The sequence below is a fragment of the Tamandua tetradactyla genome, chromosome 3, assembly GCF_023851605.1.
Source record: "Tamandua tetradactyla isolate mTamTet1 chromosome 3, mTamTet1.pri, whole genome shotgun sequence".
Lineage (NCBI taxonomy): Eukaryota > Metazoa > Chordata > Mammalia > Pilosa > Myrmecophagidae > Tamandua > Tamandua tetradactyla.
In genome coordinates this window covers 93,563,226-93,589,017 of record NC_135329.1, presented here as the reverse complement: position 1 = coordinate 93,589,017, position 25,792 = coordinate 93,563,226, and the positions used below count along the sequence as shown (strand labels likewise).

The following is a 25,792-nucleotide window of genomic DNA, read 5'->3' as shown; positions in this document are numbered from 1 at the left end:
ATGACTGGGACAGTGGTTCCAGGGTGTAAGTGACCTGGGAGGCTCTTACACTACATAGGGAGGCCCTGTTTGCAAAAGTTAAAGAATTGAGATGTAGATAATCAGAGAGCATCCATCCAGTGCAAACAGCCTAGCGTGCCTTTTGAAATGGCAGCCTGGTGCTCTCATGAGTGCATGGACAGGGAGCCTGGGGCAAGGAAATAAGCCAAGGTGCATTCCTTGAACATGCTACCCTCACATGTGCTGCCACTGCCCCGCAACTCCACACACACCCCATGTGACTGAACCCTGTCACCGGCCCCCCACTGTGCTCCAAACACCCCCGCCCCATCCTCTCTGCACCTTGTTTCCCCCCACACATGTGTGCTGGCCCCAGCCCAACCCACATCTCCTGTGCAAGCCCACTCTTGCCCTACCCCTCCTGCACATGTACTTCCAGACCTTCGACTCCCAACTCCACCTCACTGTCCCCTGAAGGAAGTCCCTGCATATCTGGGCTGCAAGCACACACTTTCATGGCCCAGCCACACCTGCCTGCTGCCCACATAGTTACAAAAACCCACACTGCACCCCCTGAGTTCGGCCATGTGTACATCAGCATCCAGCCTCCCCAGATCCATGTGTGCTTGCACGCAGCCCTGCCACACCCCCTAGCTCTGGGCAAATGCTGACCTGTGCACCTGGGCCACACCAGCCTCCAGCACACTCAGGTGCAAGTCCTGACCACTGTCTCCGAGCTCTGCCAGCACACTCAGGTGCAAGTCCTGCCCACTGTCCCTGAGCTCTGCACCCCACTCCACACACCCACACATATGCACAACCATTTCCTCCCTGCCAGGCACCCACACATCCAGGCATTGGCCTCAGGACCCCTGCAACCTAACCCCCTGCCCCAAAGGCATGCACACCTTTGCCCCACTCTTTGGCACAAGTGCCCTGCACCCACACATGGCAGTTACGCATCTGTGCAGCAAAGCTCCCACACTGCACACATGAGCACCCTTGCCCACAGAAGGGTCCTACCCACCTGGCATCACCTGCCCCTGACACATGTCCAGCAACTCCCGCAAACTGTGCATCACCCCTACATACTCCTGTATCTGCATCTTGGGCCCCCAACTCCCTACCCCTGTGCAAGTACACACCTGCACCCTGTCTCCCCTGTGCCCTGACCTCTGTCTCCTGTACCACACACTCTGATAGCCTCAAACCCCATGTTGTATGCACCAGCCCATATCCTTCCTGCACACCCCCACCCATGCATTCACATAGACCCCCCCATCTGCCTTTCACCACACCCTACTTCTGTGTCCCCCATACTGTAATTTGCCTCTGTGCTCCAAGACCTGCCTGAGCAGCACCCTGACTCCAGGGCCCCCATACCATTCCTACACAAACCCTGTGCCCAGCACAAGATTTCAAGAAACAATCCATTACATTGAATGTTAATGGATTAAACTTTCCAATTAAAAGATACAGATTGGCCGGATGGATTAAGAAATATAATTCACCTATATGCTGCTTATTAGAGATCCATCTTAGAGACAAGGATACAAATAGAACAACTACATAGAGGATCAACAACGAAATAAAGAACTTAAACAATTTGATAAATGAATTAGACCTAATAGATATATAAAAGTCATTACACCCGAAACACAAGATACACATTCTTCTTTAGTGTTCATGGAACATTCTCCAGGATAGACCCTATGCTAGGGCAGAAAACAGGTCTTTATAAATTTAAAAAATATTGAAATTATTCAAAGCACTTTCTCTGGTCACAATGGAATGAAACTGGAAAATAAACACCAAAGAATGAGAACTTTCACAAATATATGGGGATTAAATAACAAACTCTTTAAAAGCCAGCAGGTCAAAGAAGAAATTGCTAGAGAAATAGATAACTATCTGTAGATGAATGATAATGAGAATATATCAGACCATTGAAGCTAGATTTACGTGAATGCTCAGCTAATGAGGTTTAACTTAAATGTAAGAGAATAAATAGAAGTGAAAGCAGTTCACTAGTGGGTCTGTAAGAAATATTACCATATTGAAGGTGAACATGATTGAAAGGGGTTTTATGGATCTATGTGTTCCACTGATTAACATTACAAATATAAATAAGTTTGTGTATGAACTACTTCAAAGGTGTGGTTCATGTAAACGAGTGCTTAAGTTCAGGGTGTAGGAGTAAATCTGCTAGTGTATGCTATGGGCTGTTTAACAGGAAAATATCAGCAGTACCACACCACCACCACGGGTACAGGGAGGAGGGACAGAGTTTTCAGGAGGTTTAGATTTCCTATTTGATGAGGGTGCGTTTATTTGCTATCTTTCTCTCGGGAACAATGAAATTATTTGAAGGAGGGTCTTGAGGACGCATTCAGTGAAGACAAGGCCACTGGGGCAGGGAGGGCCCAGCCCCACCTGACAAGTGTCTTTGTAAGAAAGGGAGACCGGGCACAGACAGACAGACACAGGTAGGAAGACGGCCACAGGACTGAGTGCAAAGACTGTGGGGGACCACGGGGCGGGGCGGAGCCCCTTGCTCCCTGGAGCCTTCAGAGTGTGCCCCCGACCCTGTCACATAAAGGCCTCCAGCACCAAGACGAGGCGTTCTTCCTGCCTGGGGCCGCCCAGCCTTCGGGCTCTGTTTCCACGGCCCCAGGGCACGAGCGCTGTTTTAGAAGTGGTCAGGGAAGGTCCCTCCAAGAGGTGTCAGAGCAGAGGCTCGCATGGAGCATGGGAGGGGGCGAGCCAGGAGCCAGGGCCACCCCCAGCAGAGAGGGAGGAAAAGCCAGGAAAGCAGGTAGGCAGGTGCACAGTTAAGGTGGGGTGGTGGGCAAGTGCACGGGCAAGGTAGGGCAGGTGGGCAGGTACACGGGCAGAGGGGGGCAGGTGGGTGGGTACACGGGTAAAGGGGGGAAGTGGGTGGGTACACGGGCAAGGTGGGGCAGGTGGGAAGGTGCATGGGCAAGGTGGGACGGTGGGTGGGTGAGGGAAGAGGTGAGTAACCATCTGAGGAACCATCACTGGCCTCCAGTCTGAGGAGTGGACCAGCGGGTGGGGACTGTCAGGCGGAGGCAGCAAGAAGAGGCCATGCTCTGAAGTGGACTGGGTGTGAGGTGGGCGAGAGGAGATGGTGGGACCCTGTGCCAGAGCCCGAGCGAGGGGTCCTGAGGCCACTTCTGGTGTTGGGACAACACAGGCAGTGGTCCAGAGGAGGAAGGTCAGGAGTTCCGACCTGGCCACCCTGAATATGAGGTGCCGGCTGGTCCCCCAAGTAGGGGGGCCACTGGGGTCAGGGGAGAGGTCAGAGCAGATGGTGGTGTTGGGGTCTCAGGGCCGTGATCATGATTGAAAGATTTCGGGCTGGGGGCGCCCTCTAACAGCGGCCCAGGACCCTTCATGTCACAAAGTGGGGCACCGCGGGATTTCGTACACTAGTACGACTTGCCCTGCATTTTAATGAGGTTCAATTTTCAGAAATTAGCTTCACACCCATTTTCCCAGAAACTCCCTGCTGACGGCACTTGCAGATTTTTGGGTCAAAAGCCTGTTGCCCAGCGCTGTTTGTTTGCCTCTGGAATATCTGCGGCTCATTAGTGCCTCTTGCAGGGAGGTGAGAGTAAATTAGGGAAGGATAAAGCAAACCTGTTAATTTTCCTGGTCCTTGTGAGATTTCCTGACATTCTGGGGTTTGATATCCCTGATAAAAGGCTTTATAAATGACATGCCCATTCTCCTGCCAGGTTTGCTCGTGACAAATTATCTATGAAGTCTTTGATTATGTATTTGAATTAGAAATAACGCCGAATGAACAACTGCAGGGCTGAAACAAAAGGCTGAAATTGCCAGTGGGGAGTCAGCCACTTCCGTCCCTTGGAAGGTGGGCAGCCCTGTCCTCGGGCCCAGTTCAGTGCCCCTACACACAAAGACATGGGAACCTGGCCCTGCCACAGCCGGGCTTTGTGACTAAAGTTTTATTGGAACCCTCCCCATTCCTGTGGGCTGCGGCAGCTTCCCTGCCTCACGGACAGAGCTGGGTGATCACAGCAGACCAGGGACACCGGCTCTCCGGCCCTGTGCAGAAAGCGCGTGTGGCTCCGAGGAGAAAGATCAGGGATGGGAAGAGCTGCCCCCAGCAGGCACCTGCGCTCAGCTCCCTCCCAGCGGCCCTGAGAGGGGCCCATGAAGTTTCCATGATCGGGGAAGACAGACTTAATCCCCCCAAAAAGTCAAACAATGAAAAAGGTTATTGTTCAAGGCTCCTCAGGTCGTGTCAATTAGCGGGAATTCTGCCCCCACCCTCTGCCGAGGCCCCTCCTCGTCTGCCCTGGGGGCGAGGCTCCAGTTGGCCCCTCCCACATTGCACCCTGGGAAAGGCCTCTGGTTAAGGGTAGGGGCGATGCTCTGGACAGGACACAAACCCTGCCCCACCGCGGGGTGGCGATATCGGGGCCAGCAATAAACCCGGTGCAGGAAAGCAAAGGCAGCCTCTCCCTGCGTGGGGGGCACCGCGGGGGTCCCGCCGGTCCCGTGGGGTCACTCACTGCGCTGACCAGGCCGTGGCGCATGGGGGGCCTTTCTCATTAAAGCAGCTGTGCAGGGAGCAGCTCGGCACCCCATGGCGTGCAGCTCCTGTCCGGGGGTGACCCCCCCACTGCTGCCTGAGCCCTACAGAGTACAAGGCCCCCACGGACCAGGGGCTGGGTGGACACCGGGACCCCCCAGTGTCACCCCCACCCCCGCCCTGGCCAAGGCGAGCAAGGGAAGAGCAATGAGCGGCAAATTGTCAGATTAGGTTTCCTCAATAACTAAAAAAATGCACAGAAAAGAGTCAAACCCAGTAACAATGACTTCATCAGCAACTAGCAGCCAGAAAAGGCCAGACGGAGGCATCGTGCAAAGCAGGGACAGCAGGGCTGCACCGTCAGCGTGGGGGGACACTCTGGACAGGGGACACCCACAGGCTGCGGGGCAGGTCCGGCCCCCGGGGCTCAGAGGGGTCCTGTGGTATGTGACGTGGTGGGCCAACAGCCAGGACGAGGATGGGCGCCCAGCCCCACTGGCCCATCTCCCCACCTGCTGCCTGGGCCGCACTGGCACTTGGAGCCAAGGAGCTGCCTCAGGGACCACGTGGCCCTGACGCCAAGGCCACGCCACTGGGCACTGGAGGGCAAGTCTGTTGGTGCCGGCAGGTGCAGCCTCAGCGTCCCCTCGGTCGGGCATCACTCTGGGTCCCCTGCATCCACTCTTCTCATCTGGCCGCAGCTCTAATTCCTTCCCTACTCCCCGGGTGGGGAGACTGAGGCACGGGGAGGTCAAAGGGCTCTGCCAGGTGGCATCTGACCTCAGACTGGAGGCCTGACTCCAGGACCCACTCTCACCCTCACCTCCTATCACACGTGTCCCCAGCTGGACAAGGCAGCAAAGAGCCGCTGGAGAAGGGATGGCCTGAGGGACGGGAGGACAGGGAGAGGGCCCAGGTCCTGAGGACGAGGAATGAAAATGTGAGTCAGAAACCACAAGTGGAGGACACGGGACTCCAAAGCCAACTTCCTGATTCGACAGGTGAGGGGAGCTGACCGCCTCCTGCCCCAGGGATCAGCCAGGCCACTGGGGAGTGGCCCCTGGAAGACTCAGATACAACGGGGGCAGGGGAGGCAGAGCAAGGGGCCCACACCACCCCAGGCCACAGCGCTTTCTCGGGGAAGCCAAGAGATAAACAGTCCAATGCCATTAAAAATGCTCCCAAAATGGAAAGACATGGAATACCCACAAGTCCAACAAAGGCTGTGCACAAATGGGGAGAGCAGATGAAATGTCAACGTAAATATCAGTGCAGAAGCCCTACATAAAATATCACAACCTGAATTCAGAGACGATCAGCCTGGAGCCCAGGCGGCCTCAGCTTCGGGTTCTCCCGTAACCAGCACATCGTGTCTGGGGCCCCCAGGGGTAAAACTCCGCACAGCCATCTCCACCAGGGGCGAACAGGCCCCTGAGGAAATTCAGTGCTCCTTCCTGACAAACACTAGCAAATACTTCACACCCACTCGATAGCTGTTACTTAAAAAACTGACAATAACAAGCAGTTGGGGGGCTGGGGAGGGACGGGAGCCCCCTGCCCCACTGGGGGAGGTAAAATGGTGTAGCCGTTGCAGAACGCGGTTTGGGGGGCTCCTCCCAAACGTATGCCCAGAGCCCCAAACGCCCATGGGAGCTGCAAAGCGGGGACAGAGCAGACCCCTGTGCTGGCAGCACGGCCACCGCCACTGAAGGGCAGGAGCAGCCCAGGAGGGGACGTGGGCCCTACGACGTGGCCGAGCCTTGCCGCCAGCGGACGCACCCCGCACACTCTCCTGCGAGCGACATGGGCCGGTGGGTCCGGCTGAATGGTCCAAGTTTGGGTTTGGGCCTAAGCCACAGTCCTCTCAAGGTACCTGAGGTCACAGAACTGCCACTTACAATGGCCCGCGTGATCTTTGTTATATTTTGCCACAATCGAAAAAAAGTGAACATTTTTATAAAGTGGGTAAATTATATCTCAATAAAGCTGTTAAAAATAACTCTGAAACAGGTGTGAACCCGTCCCGCGACGGCACCTCTGAGCCCGCGGGTGCCGTGCCTGCAGCCCGGCTCCGCCCTTGGCCACCCTGGTCACTCACTTCCGGGTCCCCTGCTGCGGGGCTGCTGGGCTGCCTTGCTGTGCTGGGGTGCTGGCTGAGATCCTGCAGGCCCGGCCAGTGCCCGGCAGGGTCAGGCCTGAGGGGCGCATCCCTGCACCGTCATCATCACCTCTGCTGGGACAGGGGTTGGTTAAGATGAGGCCCTGCGGGGGGAGTCCCCCGGCCACACCTGTGCTGGTTTGAAAGGATGTAAGAACCCTAGAAAAGCCATGTTTTAATCAAAATCCCATTTCATAAAGGCAGAATAATCCCTATTCAATACTGTATCTTTGAATCTGTAATTAGATCATCTCCCCGGAGAGATAACCCAATCAAGAGCGGTTGTTAAACTGGATTAGGGGAGATGTGTCTCCACCCATTTGGGTGGGTCTTGATAAGTTTCTGGAGTCCTATAAAAGAGGAAACATTTTGGAGAATGAGAGATTCACAGAGAGCAGAGCAGAACGACATAGCCACGAGAAGCAGAGTCCACCAGCCAGCGACCTCTGGAGATGAAGAAGGAAAAGGCATCCCGGGGAGCTTCATGAAACAGGAAGCCAGGAGAGAAAACTATCAGATGATGCTGTGTTCACCATGTGCCCTTCCAGCAGAGAGAGAAACTGTGACCGTGTTCGCCCTGTGCCTTCTCACTTGAGAGAGAAACCCTAAACTTCATTGGCCTTCTTGAACCAAGGTATCTTCCCTGGATGCCTTAGATTGGACATTTCTATAGACTTGTTGTAATTGGGACATTATCTTGGCCTTAGAACTGTAAACTAGCGGCTCATTAAATCCCCCTTTTAAAAGCCGCTCTGTTTCTGGTGTGTCGCATTCCGGCAGCAGACGAGGACAGCACCTGACAGTGGTCCTTCTGAGAGGACATGGGTGGGCAGGGGGCAGGGGTGCAGGCGGCTGCCCCAGGCCGGGCCTCACTGGGTCCCACAGACCTACAGCCCTGGGATTGCGGCGGCTCAGGCCCCAGGCCTCGTAGTGCACCCGAGAGGGAAAAGAAATCCTCACTTTCCTGCTCACAGACACGTCTTGGGGTGAGCTCCTGCGGAACGGCTTGTCGTTTTCTTGACCAGCTTTCCACTCGAGGCTGCCCACAACCCCCACGGCAGCTCAGGAGTTGACTTGGCTTCCTGCTGTGCTGGATCCTGCCTGAAGCCAGAGAGTGGGACAGTCAGCGGGGCCGCGGCTACACCTCGCAGTCCAGGCCGGAGAGGAGGCCTGTGAAGGCAGCACCACCGTCCGCGGCCAGGGGCTGAGCACAGCCCTCTGCAGGAGGCAGGCCTGGGGCAGGGCCCCTCCACCGCCTCCACGCCTGTCGTGGGCTCGCCAAATGCCGGTACAGCTGGCAAGGTGTCTGGGAGGGCTTTAGGGGCCACCGGTCCGTTCACGGTGAGTGGTGGCCACACTTCTCCCCGTCAGGCTACTGGCTCCACTGCAGCCATGCCACAGGGGGAATGAGCTCCGCAGTCGCCACGCACCATGAGCCAAGGCACAGCAAGGCTGGCCCACCCACGGCCAGACAGGCCCCAAGTAGAGAAGCTGGCATTCCAACCCCAGCTGCCGGGTCGAGAGCCGCTGCTCGTCCCTCTGTCGGGAAGAGCAGATGACACGACCATAGAGCTCCTCACTGGGTCTGGGGTCTGGGGGGGCCTACCCCTTCCACGCCTTGAGCCGGCTGTGCCCAGCTCTGTGAGCTGAGTGTGACTGCCCGCAACGCAGGGATTCCGACACGCTTCGGAAAGCCTACGTGGGGAGGATGACAGATCCCACCCCAAAGCCAGCTCTGCACCCCGATTCCCCAGCACCCATCATGGGCAGGACCCAGACATTTCCCTGGAGCTGCTGACAGCGTCTTACTAGTTCCCTCTTTATCATGAACTCCGGTGTGTTCACTCCGTATTTTTGGAAGCAGCACGACTTTGCCTTTTTTCTTTTGTTTAATCGTCCTTCAGCACCACACTGCCCAGTAAGCACCAGCTCTTAGCCCAGACCCACGGCCCACCCTCCTGAGGGCCCAGTCGACTCACATCTCACCAAGGACACAGACACGGCCCACCTGGGGCCCAGGTGTGCTCTCGTGAGCAGCGTGGGACCGACAGCGTCCCGAGCAGCTGAGGGCACAGGTGTCGGGAGACCACGGCAGACTCAGCAGAAACAGGCGGCAAATCGGTCAGAAGTGCGGTCAGCACTCCTGGATGCGGCTTCCACCTGTGACCACTGTCAACAAGCCTGATACATGCCACTCTTAACAAGCAGTGCAGCAAACGGCTTCACTGTGGCGTTCGCACCTAAATGCCTCGTGGATGGATTTCTGTTTTTCTTTAAGTTCCATTTTAGGCACCGAGAAGTTGTGGCTTGGGAGAAATTGCCAGATGCATGGGTGGCAGGAAGTGCTGGACTTCAAGCAGCCTAGAGGGAACTGGAGTCGAAATGCTGACCATTTCACACCTACATCTCTGGAAGTTTATACATGAAAATTAACCCACAAGAACTCTTCGTGGGCTCTCCCCTTAGAAGAGACTTGGGTGTCGTGTCAGGCCTGCCTGTTCTCGAGTGCATTCCATATTGAAGAGTTTATGCCTGTGTGCTCCAGAAAACCCAAGTTCTTTAATCCTTTTTCATCTTCATTCAGTATTGCTGGGTGGGATCTTTTTATTATATCCAAAGAGATGTAACTCACCCACCAGCCATTTCAGAGAAAGCCAGGATTGGAGATGGAGTTATCCAGGAAGAATCTGTGGAAACTCCTGCTGTCAGGTGGGCACAATCCTTACTTACCACATAGAAAGCCAACAAGAGTGCTGGGGGACCTGTATGAACAGAGCCACTGCCAGTCTGGACTGGGGGGCTCAGAGAACGGACAATGTGAAGGTCAAATAACTTCAGAGGTAGAACCATGGAAGCTAAAGTCTAGAGTCAGGGAATCTCAGGCCAGGGGAGGGGACCCACCCAAGCATATGGAGAGGGGGAGTTCGCCCCAAAGGCGGAGGATGGGCCTCCCACCTTGCAGTGGAAGAGTCATGGTGCCTCCTCAGGCCCTGGAGAGGGTGCAGCACATTCTGTGGGGTTTGGGGACAGCCTGGCCGCCACCACATGGAGGGGTTGAGCGTGTGCCCCGGAGATGGCAGAGAGCCTGGGTATGGTCCCAATGCTTGAAGAGGGTGGAGCCAAGAAAAAGGTGGTTCCCCCAAAGTCCCCCAAGGTTGCATCCAGAGAGAGCCAGGCTGCTGCGTAGGCTCTTGGAAAGGGTGGGACTGCCACTTTAGCCCCCAAGATAAATGACTCTCAGACTTTGAAATCTAACGAAATTTGCCCTGCAGGTTTTTGAAACTGCTTGGGTCCTGTGACCCCTGTGTTCCTTCCAGTTTCTCCCTGTGGAAAAGGAAATATTCATCCTGTGACTGTCCCTCCTTTGTATGTTGGCAGCAAATAACTTGTTCTGGGTTTTCCAGGTCCAGAGCTTGCCTCAGGACAGACCATGCAACAGGGAGGACCTACCGATGACAGCTGAAAGCTCATACCCCTTAGCCTCCATGCAGCTCAAACCAAAAATCAGCAGAGCCCCAGAAAGGCCCCTTTTCTTACCGACTTGTCGTCTGGAAGCAGGAGTGTAAGCCCACCAGGAAGGGGTTGCTGGACGCCTGCTCGAACATATGCTTCTCTGTCTATACCGTCGATATCCTGAAAGGAAACAAGGGGGGTCAATGAGGGGCCTAAGCACCCTCATGGCATCCCGGAGAAGGGGAAGGCAACAGAGGCAAGTCTCTCATCTTTGCAAATAGGAAGACAATCTACAGAGGAGAAGACACCCATAAGAAATTCATCGCTACCACTATCAGCATCTGTCACCATCACCTGATTCATGTACCATCACTGTCACTGTTATCCATCACCCATTATTTACCTCCACCATTATCAACCATCAGCCATCACCAACCATCCTCCATCCCCTCCAACCATCCTCCACCCCACCAACCGTCCACCACACCAACCATCCTCCACCACCAACGTTCTCCACCAACAGTCCTCCATCCCCTCCAAACATCCTCTACTCCACAAACCATCCTCCACCCCACCAACCGTTCTCCACCAACCATCCTCCACCAACAACCGTCCTCCAACCCACCAACCATCCTCTATTGTGACCAACCGTCCTCTACTGTGACAAACCGTCCTCCACCCCACGAACTATCCTCCACGTGACCAACCATCCTCTGTGACCAACCGTCCTCCACCACCAACCATTCTCCACCACCAACTGTCCTCCACCCCAACTGTCCTGCACTGTGACCAACCGTCCTCCGCCCCCACCAATCATCCTCCATCCCATCAATCATCCTCCATCACCACCCACCATCACCTACCATACTCCATCACCACGAACTGTCCTCTATCACCATCAACCATTCTCCATTAACATCTCTACACCATTAACTATTCTCCTTCACTACCAACCATTCTCCACCACCAACTATCATCCATCACCACCTACCACCATCCATTACCATCTCTACCACCATCAACCATCCTCCATCACCCGTCCTCCATCTCTATCAACTATCCTCCACCAGCACCACCAGGGCCACCAGCTCCAGCTGCCTGCTCAACTCTGAGCTATGGCTTTCTGTCCACTGCCACATGTTACCACCAGACACCTCTGGGAGGTTGGTAGTACTTTCTCTACCTTAGACGTGAGGAAGTCGAGGTGGAGAAGTGAAGCGGACTCCCCCAGGCCCACACCCCTTTGCAGAGCTTCTGTTCCTGGCCACAGGCATCTCCTTCTCTGTTCCTGCTGTGTCAGTGAGAAGCTGCAGATTCAACTTCAGAGTCACGAGGATTCTGCACCTTTGGTTCTATCCCAGCCCCAAACCTACTAGAGTAATCCTTTCATTTTACAGGTAACATAAGTGAGAGTCAAAGGTGTGTGACTACAGTAGTGTGGCCTTCCCCTGAAGGTTTTATTAAATGAATCGGCAAACATTTAGTGAGCATCTACTCAGTGGCGAAACACAGCCAGTGGCTCCTCCTCGGGGCTCCATCCTGGCGGCCCTCTTTCCTCCTCTCCCTATGCCGCTGGGATGCCTCAGATACCATCTCTCTGTGCTGAGGCCCCCCCAGCATCCACCTGTCCCCTGAGCCAGACATACTCATCCAATGACTACTTATCACCCCTGCTTGGGCAACTCAAAGTTCAAGGGGGGTCATGACCACAGCAGTGTACCCAGTCATCGCCTGCTCGCCCCACCCCAGGAACTCATACCCCACACTGCTCCCCCTCCTCTAAAACCTCCTCCCCGCCTCCTGCTTCCCCCCTCCAGGACCTTGACCCCCTCTCTCTCCCCCTTCTAGGACCTCACCCCCCACCTGTTCCCCCCATTCTAGGAACTCACTCCCCACCATCTGCTCTCTCCCCTGACCTGCTCTCCTCTGTCACCTGCTACCACCTCAGGACCTCCACCCCCACCTGCTCCCCCCACTAAGGGCCTCACTCCCCACCTGCTACCACACTTCCTCCTAAGGCTTCGGGTGAGACTCTTTCTTGCCTCTTCCAGCTCCTGGCTTGTGGCTACCGTGTCTGTCTGTCTTATCTTACCTTCCCCTCTGTGTCTGTCCTTTCTACTTTCTGTCTCAAATCCCCTTCTGCCTCTATTACAAGAACACGGTCCTTGGATTTAGGGCCCACCCAGGTAATATAGGCTGACCTCACTTCAAGACCCTTCATTCCATCCACAAGGACCTTTTTTCAAACAGCAGCACATTCGGGGGTTCTGGGACTGAGAGTGGCACAGCTCTCGCTGTCCCCCTCAGAGCAGCCTGGGCGGCTGGGACCACGTGGTCAGAAGCTGCTGCCTGAATGGGTCCCTCGGAGTCATACTGCCAGATGGGACAAACCCACCGGCCCCATGCAGAGCCAGCCTGCCACTGCCCCCTCGGCCCCACACGTCTACCTCAATGTCACCGTCCTCTCCCTCCTTTGTCCCCCCCACGTCACCTGTTCCCAGAGGCCATCCCTGATTACCCCAGCACACCCCCCATCTGGCTTCACCGCCCCTGGCATTTCACATCCTGAATGAGCTAAACCTGCGTGGAAACTCCACGAACAGGACTGAGCCTCACCCCAGGTGCAGAGCTTGGAGCTGGCCCCAGAGGCCTCTAGAATCAGGGAGCAGGGGATGGGGGGGCAGGTCTTGCCCTAAAGGCAGCGTCTCGGCAGGAACAGTTTAGTCAAATCCCCGGACACATCTCCAAGCCAAGACGTGGCCACCTGAACTGGTAGCCCCACTGAGAACACGGCAGGGGGTGGAGTGGGCCCTGAATCTGAGTGCCAGGGCCATCGGCCCCTGTGAGGGGAATACTGGGGACCCAACAATGCCAACAAGAGGCGGCTTGGCCCAGGAACCCAGGGGTTCGTAGGTCTGGAGGTCTCAGCACCACACAAGCAGAGGGAGGTCTGCTCCACTCACCACCTGAAACAGGGCCTGACGGAAGCAGGGTGGGTCGGCTGAGACCCCTGGCAGCTCCTCAAGCCTCGAGCAAAGACCGTATACAACAGAAATTTTAATAAAGACCAACTTGTGAGGCAGGAAGGCGGCGAGCAGGTTTGGGCCTGGCTTGGGGGAAGAGGCCACACCCCTGGGAAGCCGCCATGGCCCTGCGGCCACCCACGCAAGGGCCTTCTCTGGGTAAAGAGGGAAAGAGGCCTCAGGGGCGCACAGGGGCCAGCAAGACCCTGGAGCCTGTCCGCATCAAGAGCTGCCACCTGCCTTGCAGCCCCGTGCACCTGTACCCCATGGCCTGCACCTGCAGCCAGATGCCTGTACCCCACGGCCTGCACCTGCAGCCAGATGCCTGCACCCTGTGGCCTCTGCTCGCCAGCAGCTAGCATGTCACACTCCTCTCTAGGATGGCGGACACCCCTACCCCACCTCAGGGCCTCAGTCCCCTCGGCTGTAAGGCAGGGCTACCACCCAGCACCGCGTGGGAGCTCAGCAGCCAGCTGGGCAGTTTGTGCACTGAGCACAGGGGCCCTGCTTTATGCAAGGCCAGGCCTAGTCCAGCCCAGATCTCCCTTGGACCCATGGGCTAGGGCAGCAGAGGGTAGGGGCCCTTCTGGGTGTCTTGGGGAGACTAGGAATCTCTTTCCAACTGGTGCATTAGTCTAACGGGGCAGCTTTTACTATTATCTGAGGAGCAAACGATGAACTGCCCATCAGTCTAGACCTCACTCCTAAGAGATGTAACTTGCATTCGGGCATGAAATGAAAGGATCCAGAGTATGGGCAGCTAGAATTAAAATTTCACCTAAGAAACAGTTGATTCTGCAACTTTAGCTTCTACTGCAGACAAAGCTGGTATGAGAAGGTCGGGGCTCACGGGACACAGTCCTAGCTCAGCCTTTCCACGACACTGCTGGGGAAGCCAGCCAGGCCAGGACCAGAACCAGGCCAGCACCTCTGGACCACCTCCCTGCCTCCCCACCCCGGGACACGGAGCCGCTCAGCTGACCCAAAGGCAGGTGATGGTGAGAGTGAGGGCGTCACCCGCCTCCCCGGCCCACATTGTGCAGGCAGAACCTCCGGAGGGCGAGACTCTCGCCCTGGACCAATTCCCACACCCACGACGCACATGTGCTCGCTCTAGCCCCTGTGTCCATCACCCGGCCCTGTGCCCACTGACTGTCCCTGCCCGGTCCCAGCGGCCCCTGGGAACACAACATCCACAACCCGGCCCTCATGCTACCCACTCAGCCCCCCATGATCCCTGCCTGGTGCCTCAAGACTCCCACCTGGTCCCTGCACCCCCTGCCCATCCTGTTTCCCCTACCCAGCCCTGCCACGCCCACTGCCCAGCCCTCATGCTCCTTGCCTGGCCACCTGCCCCCACCCCTACATCCCCTGACCACTGAACCCCCACCTGGCTCCCACAGCCCATCTGGCCTCCTGGGTGCCATGTGTGTCTCACCTGGCTCCCTGTGTCTCTTGCCCAGCTCTGCCGCATCCACTGTACTCCCAGCCCCTCCACGTCCCCCTCTTTCTGCCTGGCCTCTGCACCCCCCGCCCCCGTCAGCCCCTGTGACCCCTACCCAGCCCCGGCATCCACCACCCAGTCTCTGAACCCTACTGTTTCCACTACGCCCCCAGCTGGGACCCCACGGCCCCCACGGCCCCTGCCTGGCCCCAGCTCGGACCCTGTGGCCCCCACCCGGTCCCCGTCTGGCCCCTGCGCACACTCGCCTCGTCGGCCCGCCCAGCCCCCCGCCCGGCCCCAGCGCACTCACCTCGTCGTCGTGCACCAGCTCCTTCTTGACCACCTTCATGGCGTAGACCTGGGCGCTCTTCTTCAGCCGCACCAGCAGGACCTTGGCGTAGCTGCCGCACCCGATGCCACGGATCAAGTCGAAGTCCTGCAGCCCAAGCCTCTGAGATATTTTGATTCTGTCCATCCCATCGATAACTGGCTTAAGGTCCTGAGCGCAGGAGAATCAGGACAAAGGGCGATGAAGGGGGGACACCCCGAGACGGAGAGCTGCGGCCCCTCCATTCCGACAGCGCCGAGGCTGCACCCCCGAGCGCACAGGGTGCGACCCCACCCTGCACATTGCCTTGGCGCGAGGCGGAGACACTCCACCCCGCAGCCCAGGGAAGGAAAGCCGGGGATCGAGAGAGGCGCTTCTGGAGAAGGGGCGAGAAACCCACACGCCAGGCACGTGCCCGGGCGGCAGCTCTGACCACAAGCCCCTCTGAGCGGCGTGGGGTGCCCGGGGCCCTGGCCTGGCTGAAGAGGTGGCCACGGGGTATGGACACGCCCAGAGCCGTCTGGGCCGGGCCACCCACGCTGCCCGGCTGGCATCTGCATCCCAGGCTGTCCCTGGAGCCTCTAAAGCATGACCTGCTAACGTCTGCAAAGGTCTGCAAACCCCAGAGCGAGTATTATTAGAAACACAGCAAAAGAGAAAGGCAATCCAATTAAGAACAGAAGCTCCCTCCTGCAAATTATTTCTGGCAAGGATAGTCGTGGTTGGGGAAGGAGGGAACTGTGAGATGCCGTTTTGTGGAATGAAATGAAATCTGCTTTCCAGGTGCCTCTGACCCGTTTCAGACAGAGGGTAACCAATCAAAATTCTAGAGTTCGAGACAGTGGCACTGGTCAGATACTTGGGGAAAGGCTGGGCTTTTGCACAGAATTATTTCTTGAGGTTTATTTAAACAGGCTGAGAACAGCAGCTCATGCTTTTCTGTACAATAGAATTGGCACCACAGTCTCCCCGAGCGGCCACAAACACAGCTGCACAGGGAGGCTGAGCCGGGATTTGCAGTCCAGGAGGGAAGCCAGGCTGGCCAGGCCTGAAGGGGCTAGAAGGCGGAGGAAGGACGGCTTTTTTAAGCACATAAAATGTGAAAAAAATGACAGCTCCAAAGCAGACCCTGGATCCCTCCAGAGCCTGGGAGGGGGGTACACGCCCCACCATGGGCCGTCAGCACCCGGGAGAAGGTGAGCCAGGAAGTGGGCCCCAGAGAGCCCCTGGGGATCTCCTAAAGGGCCCCCCTGAGCAGACCCCGTGGGCAGTGGGCCAAGGCACCCTCACTGTCTCTGATGACTGGGGGGGCTCCTGCGTACCCCATACATGTTCACTGCTCCCGAAGCCCCAACTTCCCGTGGGGGGGCACAGGGCACAGAAGCAGCAGGAGGAAAAGCGAGGATGTGAGTGTAGGGGTTGAGGGGAAAACCAGATTAGCAAATTACGGAGCACAGCAGGCCCTCCGCCTCAGACCCCGGGGCCCACCCACGGTCAGCCCCGAGATAGGACAAAGGGTAACGGCAGTGAAGGAAGAGCAATCCTGACACGTCGTGCTCCGTGGAGAGTGCCGAGAACTGGCTGGTGACCCTCCCCCGGGTGTCCAGCCCCCAGAGCCGTTGATGCAGCTCCCTCGTGGGGCAGTGCTGAGGGTCTGCACCCAGACCGCGTGGGCTCCCGTGGGCTCCCCTGGGCCGGGCCTGCACCACGAGACACCCACGTACAGCAGCTGCAATGACGGCCAGTGGTGCGCGCACAGCACCTGTGCGGGGCAGGGCCGAGGTCACTAGCACCCTCGCGCACCCCACGGCCACTTTGAGCTTCACACAGAATTGGGACCCAGGGCGCAGGGCAGACCACCTGTCCCTACGCGGCTGTGAGGCTTGCCCGGGGGGCCCGAGGGCCGTGAGCCCCTGGGGTGCTGCCCGCTCCTTCCCTCCCACCACTCCACGCAGGGATGGGCTTCCAGCTGTGGGGCTTTGCCCCCAAATGCCCCAGCACACACTGCCCAAGAACTGGGGCTCCTCCGAGCCGCACCCCCAGCCCATGAGCTTTAGGAAGATCTGCGACACCCCCCACACACACACAACGTGCTCCACGCTGAAGTCTCCATAGCAGCCCCAACATGAGCTGATGACCTTTTTTTTGGAATGCCGTATGGTGGGGGCCACGTTTCATCCTTTTCCCATGGGACTGTCCTGTCATGGCAGCACCAGTTTCTGAATTATTATTTTTATTTTTTCTGGGAAGTGCTGGGGCTGGGAATTGAACCTGCGTCTCCCGCATGGAGGTGAGAATTCTACCAGTGACCCACCCTTGCCCCCGCTAATGAACTTCTAAGAAGCTCTCAGAACAGCAGCGGCCCTTTCAGGACCTCACCTCAGAATCGTCCTTGACGCTGCCATGTTTCCGGGTTGAAGAGACATAAGTGACTAGAGGGAGAAGGGGAGAGAACACTTCAGTGCTGTCCGGGACGGGGCCCGAGGACGCAGGCCCGGGGACGGGCGACCACGCCCGGCCCTGCCACGCACAGGGCGACCCTGCAGTGCAGCCACCTCGGACGTGATAGGCACCAAGGACAGCGAACATGTCTGGGGGCGGGTCTGGAGACCAGGATTGTGTCAAGTTCCCCCAGGGACAAAGCAGGAAGGCATGAGTCAGGGGAAGCTGACATCTCGTCTTCCAGACTTTTTTCTAAAAGCAAATGGGTGGACGGATAGATAAATGGACAGAAAGATGAAGAATAAGTGGGTGGAGGGAGGGAGGAATGAGAGGTGGAAAGATGGACGGGGGCAGGTGGGTAAGCAGACGTGGGCGGGTGGATGGTGGGTTAGTGGATGCAGGGATGGGGGTGAGCAGATGGTCAGCTGGATAAATGGTGGTGGGTCAGTGAGCGGGTGGATGCATGGGCAGGTGGGTGGTTTATTAGCATCTCCTTGGAGTGGGATGCTGTGAAGGGCTCTGTACTGTGAGGTCTCAGCACAGGTGTGGGGCCACACTAAGGGGTCAGACCCTGAGGGTCTGCAGAGGGGAGGACTCCCCCGGGCCCCAGGGCAGGGCAGCACCCGCTGACACCACCACCCTCAGGTGCCTGGACAGCCCATCTGGCCCCTACCCCCCCACCCCCCGTGGCCCCCAAGCCCCAACCCCTCACCCCCCAGGTCCCTGGAGGGCTGTCTCCAGCCCCATAGCTGCTGCGCGCATAGACAAGGACCCAAGGGGAGCAGACGGGATGGAGAAAGGGCAGAAAAGGTGGGTGGGGGGGGCCTGGGGATAGCCCCTACTTCCATCTGTGTCGCCGGAGGGCAGAGCCACGTCATCCTTCTTGCCGTCTGCTGGAGATTCCTGGGAAGGCATGACAGAATCCTGCGGGAGAGGGCGCACTGTCACAAGGTGGCTGGCGGGCTCCGAAGCAGCACGTGCAGCTGCTCCGCCTTCCGGGCTCAGCCCTGCGCATGGGGCCGCCACACACCTGAGATGCTCCAGGGGGGCGATGCTCAGGGCTGCAGCTGGACAATTCCCGGCAGAAGTCCACGACAGCCCCCATCCCCGCATCAGCACCCCACGACAACGGCTGCGTCTCTGAGCACCTGGGGGCACGCGGGGTTCCACCCCGGCTAACATCACAGAACTGCCAGCTCCCCACTGGGGGTGCAGGTTCCGTGCCTGGCCAGCCTCGGCCTGGCGCCTGACGACTCGGGGCTGCCCTTGTTATCTTAGGCTGGCGCGGACATGGGGTCAGAGAGCACCCATATCTATGCAGGCGACTCAGCCCTGGAAAACACCAACAAAAACAGGTGGCACCTTCTGCAGCTGCAGGGGCGGCGGAAGTGCGCAAGACAGAAGAGCCAGTGCTGGCGGGGACGCGGGCGGCTCGAAGGGCACACCACGTTGTACACACGTCACCACAGCGAGAGCTTTACATTAACCACAGAGCTGACGCGTGACCCGGCAGCTGCACGCTGCAGCACATACCCAGGATTCCCAGAAATCGACGGCCACCAAATGTCCAGATTCTGCGCCCTCACCACCCAGGAGGCAGAGACCATGGCGTATCCACCAACTGAGGAACAGAGAACAAGAGGTGGCATGTGCACACACACATACACACACACACACACACGCACACACCTGGACATGCTTCCATCCATGCACGCACACACGCATGCACACCCCTGGTCATGCACAGGCATATACAGGTCCACAGTCATAACTGTACACACAGCAGCATCACACAGCCGTGAAAAGGAGCGAAGCGTGGGGGTGTGCTGCAGGGAACCCTGAAGACGTGCTGTGTGAAAGGAGCCTGTGTGATTCCACGTACGTGAAATACCCAAAACAAGCAAATCCACAAGCAGCCTGGGGGAGGGTGGGGGTTCTACGTGAGGACAGGTTTCCTTGCGGATGGTGGAACGTTCTGGGATCCATGCCGATGGTGCACAACCCGGCGCTGAACTAAAACCACGGAGTTGTACACTCTGGAAAAACGGATTTTGTGGTGTGTAAGGTACATCGCAATAACGCTGTAATTACGTCTTCTGGAAACCCCATGAGGCTAAGCTGCTGGCTGAGGCCCCTGACCCCTCAACTCATGGCAGCGTAGAAGCGGAGGTACGGACAAAAAGACCCCGCAGCAGCCCCGGCCTGAGCCAGGCTGGGGGGGGGGGGCGTGCCGCATCCCGGAATGGCAGGGACAGCCCAGGACCCGCGCTCAGCGCTGCACACAGGCAAGGAGGAGCGAGTGCAGCAAAGACCACGTGACGACTCGAGCCTGAAACGCGCCACCTCTGATGCCGTGGTTTTACTCCGCCAGCTCTCCACACAGCAACAATCAAGGGGCAGGCCCTGTCGGGGCAGATGTCGCCCAGCACCCAAGGGCAGCTCTGCCTCCAGCAGCACCAGGTGGGGGGGCCTCGCATCTCACAGCAGAAACGGTGCACAAACCAGAGCACAGGGCCCCACCTGGCACAGTGGGCCTGGACGCCAGAGCACGGCAGTGGTGGCTCGGAGGCCCAGGCAGCCAAGGGGCTGCTGGCATGGTGAAGGCACAGGCAGGGGGCACTGCGGGGCCAGCCCCTCCTGATGCCCGCTAGGGCAGGGAGGGTCTCTCATGCCAAGCGGGGGTCTTGGCACCTCCTGTGGCTTTCACAGACAGTTCTTCTCGGTGACCCTAACCCCGCACCTGGCCCCCACATCCTGCCTGCTTCCAAACGTCCAGGACCCTTCTCTGTGACGCGGCCGCAAGGTCCCCCAGCTGCCGGACACTGCACCCCTGAACCAAGGCCTCACTTCAGGGGGGTCCAGAAAGAGAGAATAAGGGGTGTGTCTGCAAGTCGGCAAAAACATGTCTAACATTTAAACCACATCTAGCAACCTTAATAAGGCACGCCTACTTCTGAACTGAGAGGCTAAACGAAAGCAGCCTCTCTCTTACACATGTCCGGCCACAGGGGCCTCCAGCTTGTCCACACCACGTGCAGGGAGGAAGGATACCCTCCGGTCTGGGCCCAGTGGACAGGTGAGGGCCTGGCCCCCCTAATCACTGAGGGCATGCATGGGGGGCTGCACTACCCAGGGCCAGCTGGGCGGGGGGCTCCAGCTCCACCTACCTGGGCTAGGGCAGCAGCAGGAAGCAGGAAGGACGACCCTGTGTGCTGCCCCTGGCAGTCGCGGGAGGCAGTCTGTCCACCCCAGCCCCTGGACAGGCAGTGGCTCGGACGGGGAGCCAGGAAGCGTCAACCTCCTGACTGGCATGGCGTGTGGCAGGCGTGGTGGGCTGGCCACGTGCCCCCGCCCTGTGGGTGGCCGTTGTCAACAGGACCCACCTTGTGGCGCTGTCATCTGTAGTCCAGGCTGGATGTGGCGCACCTTCGTCCTGCCCCCACGCCTTCTGAGGGAGATGCTGGCAGGCAGCGGCAAGCCGGGAGGGACGGCGCCATGCGACGGGATGGCCAAAATGCCCAGGAAATGAAGCCAGCAGGGGCACAGGTAAAGCAAAGGCGCTTTTCACAGAAACGCACCCGAGAGTGCTGAGTCCCCCCAGACCCAGTCTTAACCCAGGGCTGCAGGCCACCAGGCTGGCATGCAGTCACTGCAGGAGCACATGCAGGCCAACGCCCAGGGAGAGAGGAGGGTCCCTGGGTGCATGGCGCCTGTCCACACGGAGCAGAGGCAGGAAAGGAGGGACGGGACCCTGAGGCCCGACAGCTGAGCCTGCCCCAGGGGCTCCCCTCCCACCCAGGACAAGAGCTGCCTGCAGCTGAGGGGGGTGCGAGGAGGGGGATATAGGGAGGAAGTGTGGGGAGGGGGTGTCAGGAGGGGGTGTGGGGAAGGGGCCAGGGTGGGGCAGGCTTGGGAGGCAGCAGGGACACACAAGAGCCCTTGGGTAGCCCCCAGACAGAGCCATGCGACTAGTGGGCCCACGAACCCGAAAAAAAGACTCACTGCCCAGCACCTCGTCCCATAGCTACTGGGTGGCAAGTGGAGGGCAGCCATGCATGGAGTGGACACCCAGAAAAACGAGAGAGGACAGGGCATCAAAAAGAACAGCAGACCTGAAAAGGCCTACGGAGAACTGTCCAGAGTAAGAAGTGCTCCCCGGGAAGTATCCGAGGGCGGCACAGAGGCGAGAACCCAAGCAGAAGGAACCCAGGAGAATCCGAGCAAGACGGCAACGCGGCTCGGGGGCCCGAGCGGTAGGAAACGACCCTCGGGTCTGAGCAGGTAGCGCCCGCCCGCCATTCCCACAGCCAGAGCGCATGGTGCAGGGGTTGGTCTTGGTCTCTGATGGCCGGGCCTCCGGGAGGGGCTGTAGGCCACCAGGCCCCTGGGGCCCAGGACGGACCTCAGGGCAGCTGCCTGCGGAAACTCCGGGGTCTGGACCCGAGTCCTCTGGGGCCAGCCGAGCAATAGCTGCTGGACCAGCTTCTGTCAAGAGTATGTGGCGACCCGCAGACGTCAAAGGGGTGACGGCCCAGCGGGGGCTGGGGGATGGAGGGGGCCAGCGGGGGCTGCAGGGGGGGGCCAGCGGGGGCTGCAGGGGGGGGCCAGCGGGGGCTGGGGGTGGAGGGGGCCAGCGCCACGCTCAGGCCATCAGCAGGCTGCTGATGGAGCAAGCAGCCACTGGGACAGTCTCTGGGCAGGGTCCCTGGCCCCTCGGCTGAACCTGGAGACCACCCCCCCCACCCCCGTCTAAGACCTTGAGCCTGCAAAGGGCCACAGCCACGCCCCCTGCCCAGTTCCCAGCTCCACAGCTTTGAGGGCGATCGGTCCTTCCATGGCCACAACCCTCTGGTAACCCGGGACGCCCAGCCACGCAAGGGGCTGCATCTGCACCTGGGGGCCGTGACCCTGACCCCACTTAGGAGTGCCGTCCACCCCAGCCCTGATGCCCCCAGGGCGCTCCCTGTTGCAGAGGGGGCCTCGGAGACCCTGGGGGAAGGTGCACCCTGCTTGCTGGCAGGCCCTGTTCCCTGCGCCACACGGCCTCGTGTGCAAGCAGGAGACCCACAGGGCTTGGGGGTGTTCCCACCCTGCCACCCTTCCCTTGGGGGTCCGGGGCAGCCCCCACAGCCCACTCAGAGGCTTAGGTCCTAGAGACGCTGCACTTGTTCCACGGGCACTGGACACCCATGCACGATGTCCACTCCACGCACAAGCCCTTCTGTTTCCTGGCTGCCATGGTACGAAGCACGCAAGTTAAGTTTGTTAAGATGCCCCAGAGAATATGACAGGGACAGAGCCCCAGCACCCAGGCCCATGGCTGCAGGAAGGAGGGCCTCGTAGGGCCCACACCGTGACCGTGCAGACTGGTGGTGTCCATGCAAGTGCAGTCAAGGGTCTCAGGGCCACTCTGAACCTTGGTTTCCCTCCACAGCGCACTTCCCATCCTACCAACGCGTGGCAACCTGTGAGGGGCACACTGCAGAGGCACGGGTGGCCAGGGGACTCGGAGCTGGGTGGCTGGGGTGTGGAAGCTCCAAGCCAGGTGGCCAGGCCCCGCCTCCACTGCCCACCACGCGTTACCTCCAGGCAGCGGCAGCGGGAACATCAAAGCTTGCCAAGTTCAATGTGAAAGAAAACCTCCTCAGCCCTCATGCCCTCCCACACGCTGCCGTGCCGCTGCCACGTGGCGATTATGCACTATCGCTGTGCACAACGGCGGTGTGGGACCTGGAATGGCGGCAACAGTGAAGAGGGGAGAACGGCCGCGGCAACCTCCAGGGAGCTGGGAAGGGCGGGAGAGGCAGTGTCCCACCCAGGTATGCACCCACGCTTGGCTGCCCACGGGGCCCACCGGGGAGGAGCCATACCTGCCCCATGCTGCCCGCCACCCCAGAGTGGTACGTGGGAGTGCAACAGATACACATGGAGACGGGGGGTTTTGGGTCAGGGGGCCAAGGACGAAGGCGCCTGGTGGGGCCGGGAAAGGGCAGACCCCGGCCCCAGTTTTAAAGTCAGGTCCTGATGCCCCGACACAAACAGCAGTGAGCAGAGTCCCCCGACCCCGGGAAAGGGAGAAGCACCCATGTGCACCCCGCCAGCAGGCTCACGCCCAGCTCTCCAGACACACACCCATGCACACTTGTGCACACCCATTCACTCATGCACATGTATACCCACATACGCACATACACACATACACACCAAAACACCCACGTACACACCCATACTCATGCACATGTACTCTCCCACACCTGCACCCTCATACACATACACACCCACACACCCATGTACACACCTGCACTCATGCACACGTACACACCCACACACTCATGCACATGTGTAGACTCACATGCACACTCAGGGTGTAATCGCCAGCTTGTGAGGAGAATCATGCTCACATGAGAGAATGACCATCAAGGACGCTGTTGCTATCCTCCAGACAGGACAGTGGGAGACAAGACGCACACAAGTCCCCTCCCGGTGGGCCAGAGGGCAGAGGCCGGCGCAGAGAGCGGCTCCCAGGGGCTCACACGCCCACCACACACCCCCCGCATGGCCCGTCCTCTACTCTTTCTCCCAGACACCCCGTGTCCAGGGGCCAGAGCTGGGAGGTGGCGCTAGAGAGGTCCCCAAAAGGCAGGACCCCAACCCTGGGCCAAGACCTTGGGGGACATGGTGCCAGTCGTCCAGCTGGGCCACCTTGGGGTGCGTGAGAAGTGCTGAGTGGGGACGGATCACTCTAAAATAATGCTCGCTTCCTAGCCCCCAACCAGCTCCCATGCAAGGTCCACGACCCTGCCCCACTTCCACTCAGGGGTCCCTCGGGGTAAGGCGGCACTTCCCAACTGAGGGCTGACAATGCCTAGGGCAGAGACTTCACTTCCTCCTCACTCAGTTTTCTTCCTGTGCAGAGCCAGCACGTTCTGTTGCACAAATCTCTGTAAAATCAGCACAGAGTTGCCGTGGCTGGGGGGGAGCACCTGGGGCCCAGCAGGCACCGCCAAGCGCCTGGCCCCACGGACGACAGGAAGGACAGTCAAAGCCCAGAAACGCAGGCCCTCGGCTGAGCACGGGAGAAGAAACGAACGTCTCGACTGTCCTCGAAACCTCCCAACACAGAAGAGCCCAGTGAGCTCCACTGCCTGAAGATGGGTGCCGGTCTTGCTGAGACTCTCCGCAAACCTGAGGGCAGAGCGGGTCTCAGCCCTCCAGGAGACCAACAGCCCTCGCGGCAGAGCCAGGCAAAAACACCACGAGGCAAGGGGGCCCGGCGAGCACCCCACGAGCAGAGGCAAAAACCCTCCGCAACCCCGAGGGTCCCAAGCCTAGCAGCGCGCTGAGGCGGCACACCGCCAGTGCAGGCGTCCTGGCTGGGGCACCGGGGGCTGCGTACAAGAGTGACACATGCTACAGAGCAAAACAGCAGGCGGAACAGTCTTTCGGCAGCCCTGCACCACTTCTTGATGCAAACTCCCAGAAAACCAGGAATCGCAGGGACTTCACCCCACGATAAAGGGCAAACATGAAACCCCACAGCTAACACAGCTCTCGGTGGTGGCAACTGAAAGCTTTCCCCCTAAGACCAGGAACAACGTGAGTGCCATTCAACATGGCACCAGGAGTTCCAGCCACAGCAGTTAAAAGAAAAATAAATAAAAGACATCCAAATTGGAAAAGAAGATGTAAAACGTTCACTATTTGCAGATGACATGACCCTATAGGCAGAAAATTCTTAAAAATCCACAAAAAACTAAAGCTAATGAATTCAACAAAGTGGCAAGGTGCAAGACCCACATGCAAATATCACAGGTGTTTCTACACACAGGTAGTCAGTAATCTGAAAAGAGAATTTTAAAAATTCCATTTACAATAGCAGCAAAAATAAAATATCTAGAAATGAATTAATAAGTAAGGATGTAAAACATGCACACATGGAAAACGACCAAACGGTTACCGAAAGAAACCAAAGAAGACCTAAATGAATGGCGAGACGTTCTGTGTCCATAGTCTGGAAGACTAGACACTGTTAACGACGTGACGATTCTACCCAAAGCAATGTGCAGATTCGGCACATCCTGACCAAAACTCCCCCAGCCCCTTTGCAGAAACCGAACAGCCCACCATCAAGCTCACGGGGAGATGCCTCTCAGCAGGGAAGAAAGAGCTGGAGAATCCACCACCCCAGCGCCTGGCGGCACGGTGCTGGGAAGAGGTGAGCACACAGGGCAGTGGGGTGCAGGCGGGAGCCCAAAAACAAGCGCACACTCCTGTGTCAGCTGATGCCCAGCAAAGCTGCCAGCTCCACCCGACAGGGAACCCTCTCCACAAACAGTGCTGGGGAAAGCAGAAATGCCCACGCATG

General features: G+C 58.4%; 1 protein-coding gene across 1 annotated transcript in view; it reads right to left on the bottom strand.

The window, feature by feature from the left end:
• LOC143675712 (protein kinase C zeta type-like) overlaps nucleotides 1-25,792 on the bottom strand; it is a 138,726-nt gene that overhangs the window by 5,722 nt on the left and 107,212 nt on the right. The window contains exons 3-6 of the mRNA XM_077151760.1: nucleotides 18,270-18,351; nucleotides 17,365-17,417; nucleotides 14,968-15,156; nucleotides 10,275-10,370 (exon numbers count right to left, since the gene is read on the bottom strand). Coding sequence (XP_077007875.1) covers nucleotides 10,275-10,370; nucleotides 14,968-15,156; nucleotides 17,365-17,417; nucleotides 18,270-18,351 — 420 coding nt within the window. The remainder of the gene's footprint in view (nucleotides 1-10,274; nucleotides 10,371-14,967; nucleotides 15,157-17,364; nucleotides 17,418-18,269; nucleotides 18,352-25,792) is intronic.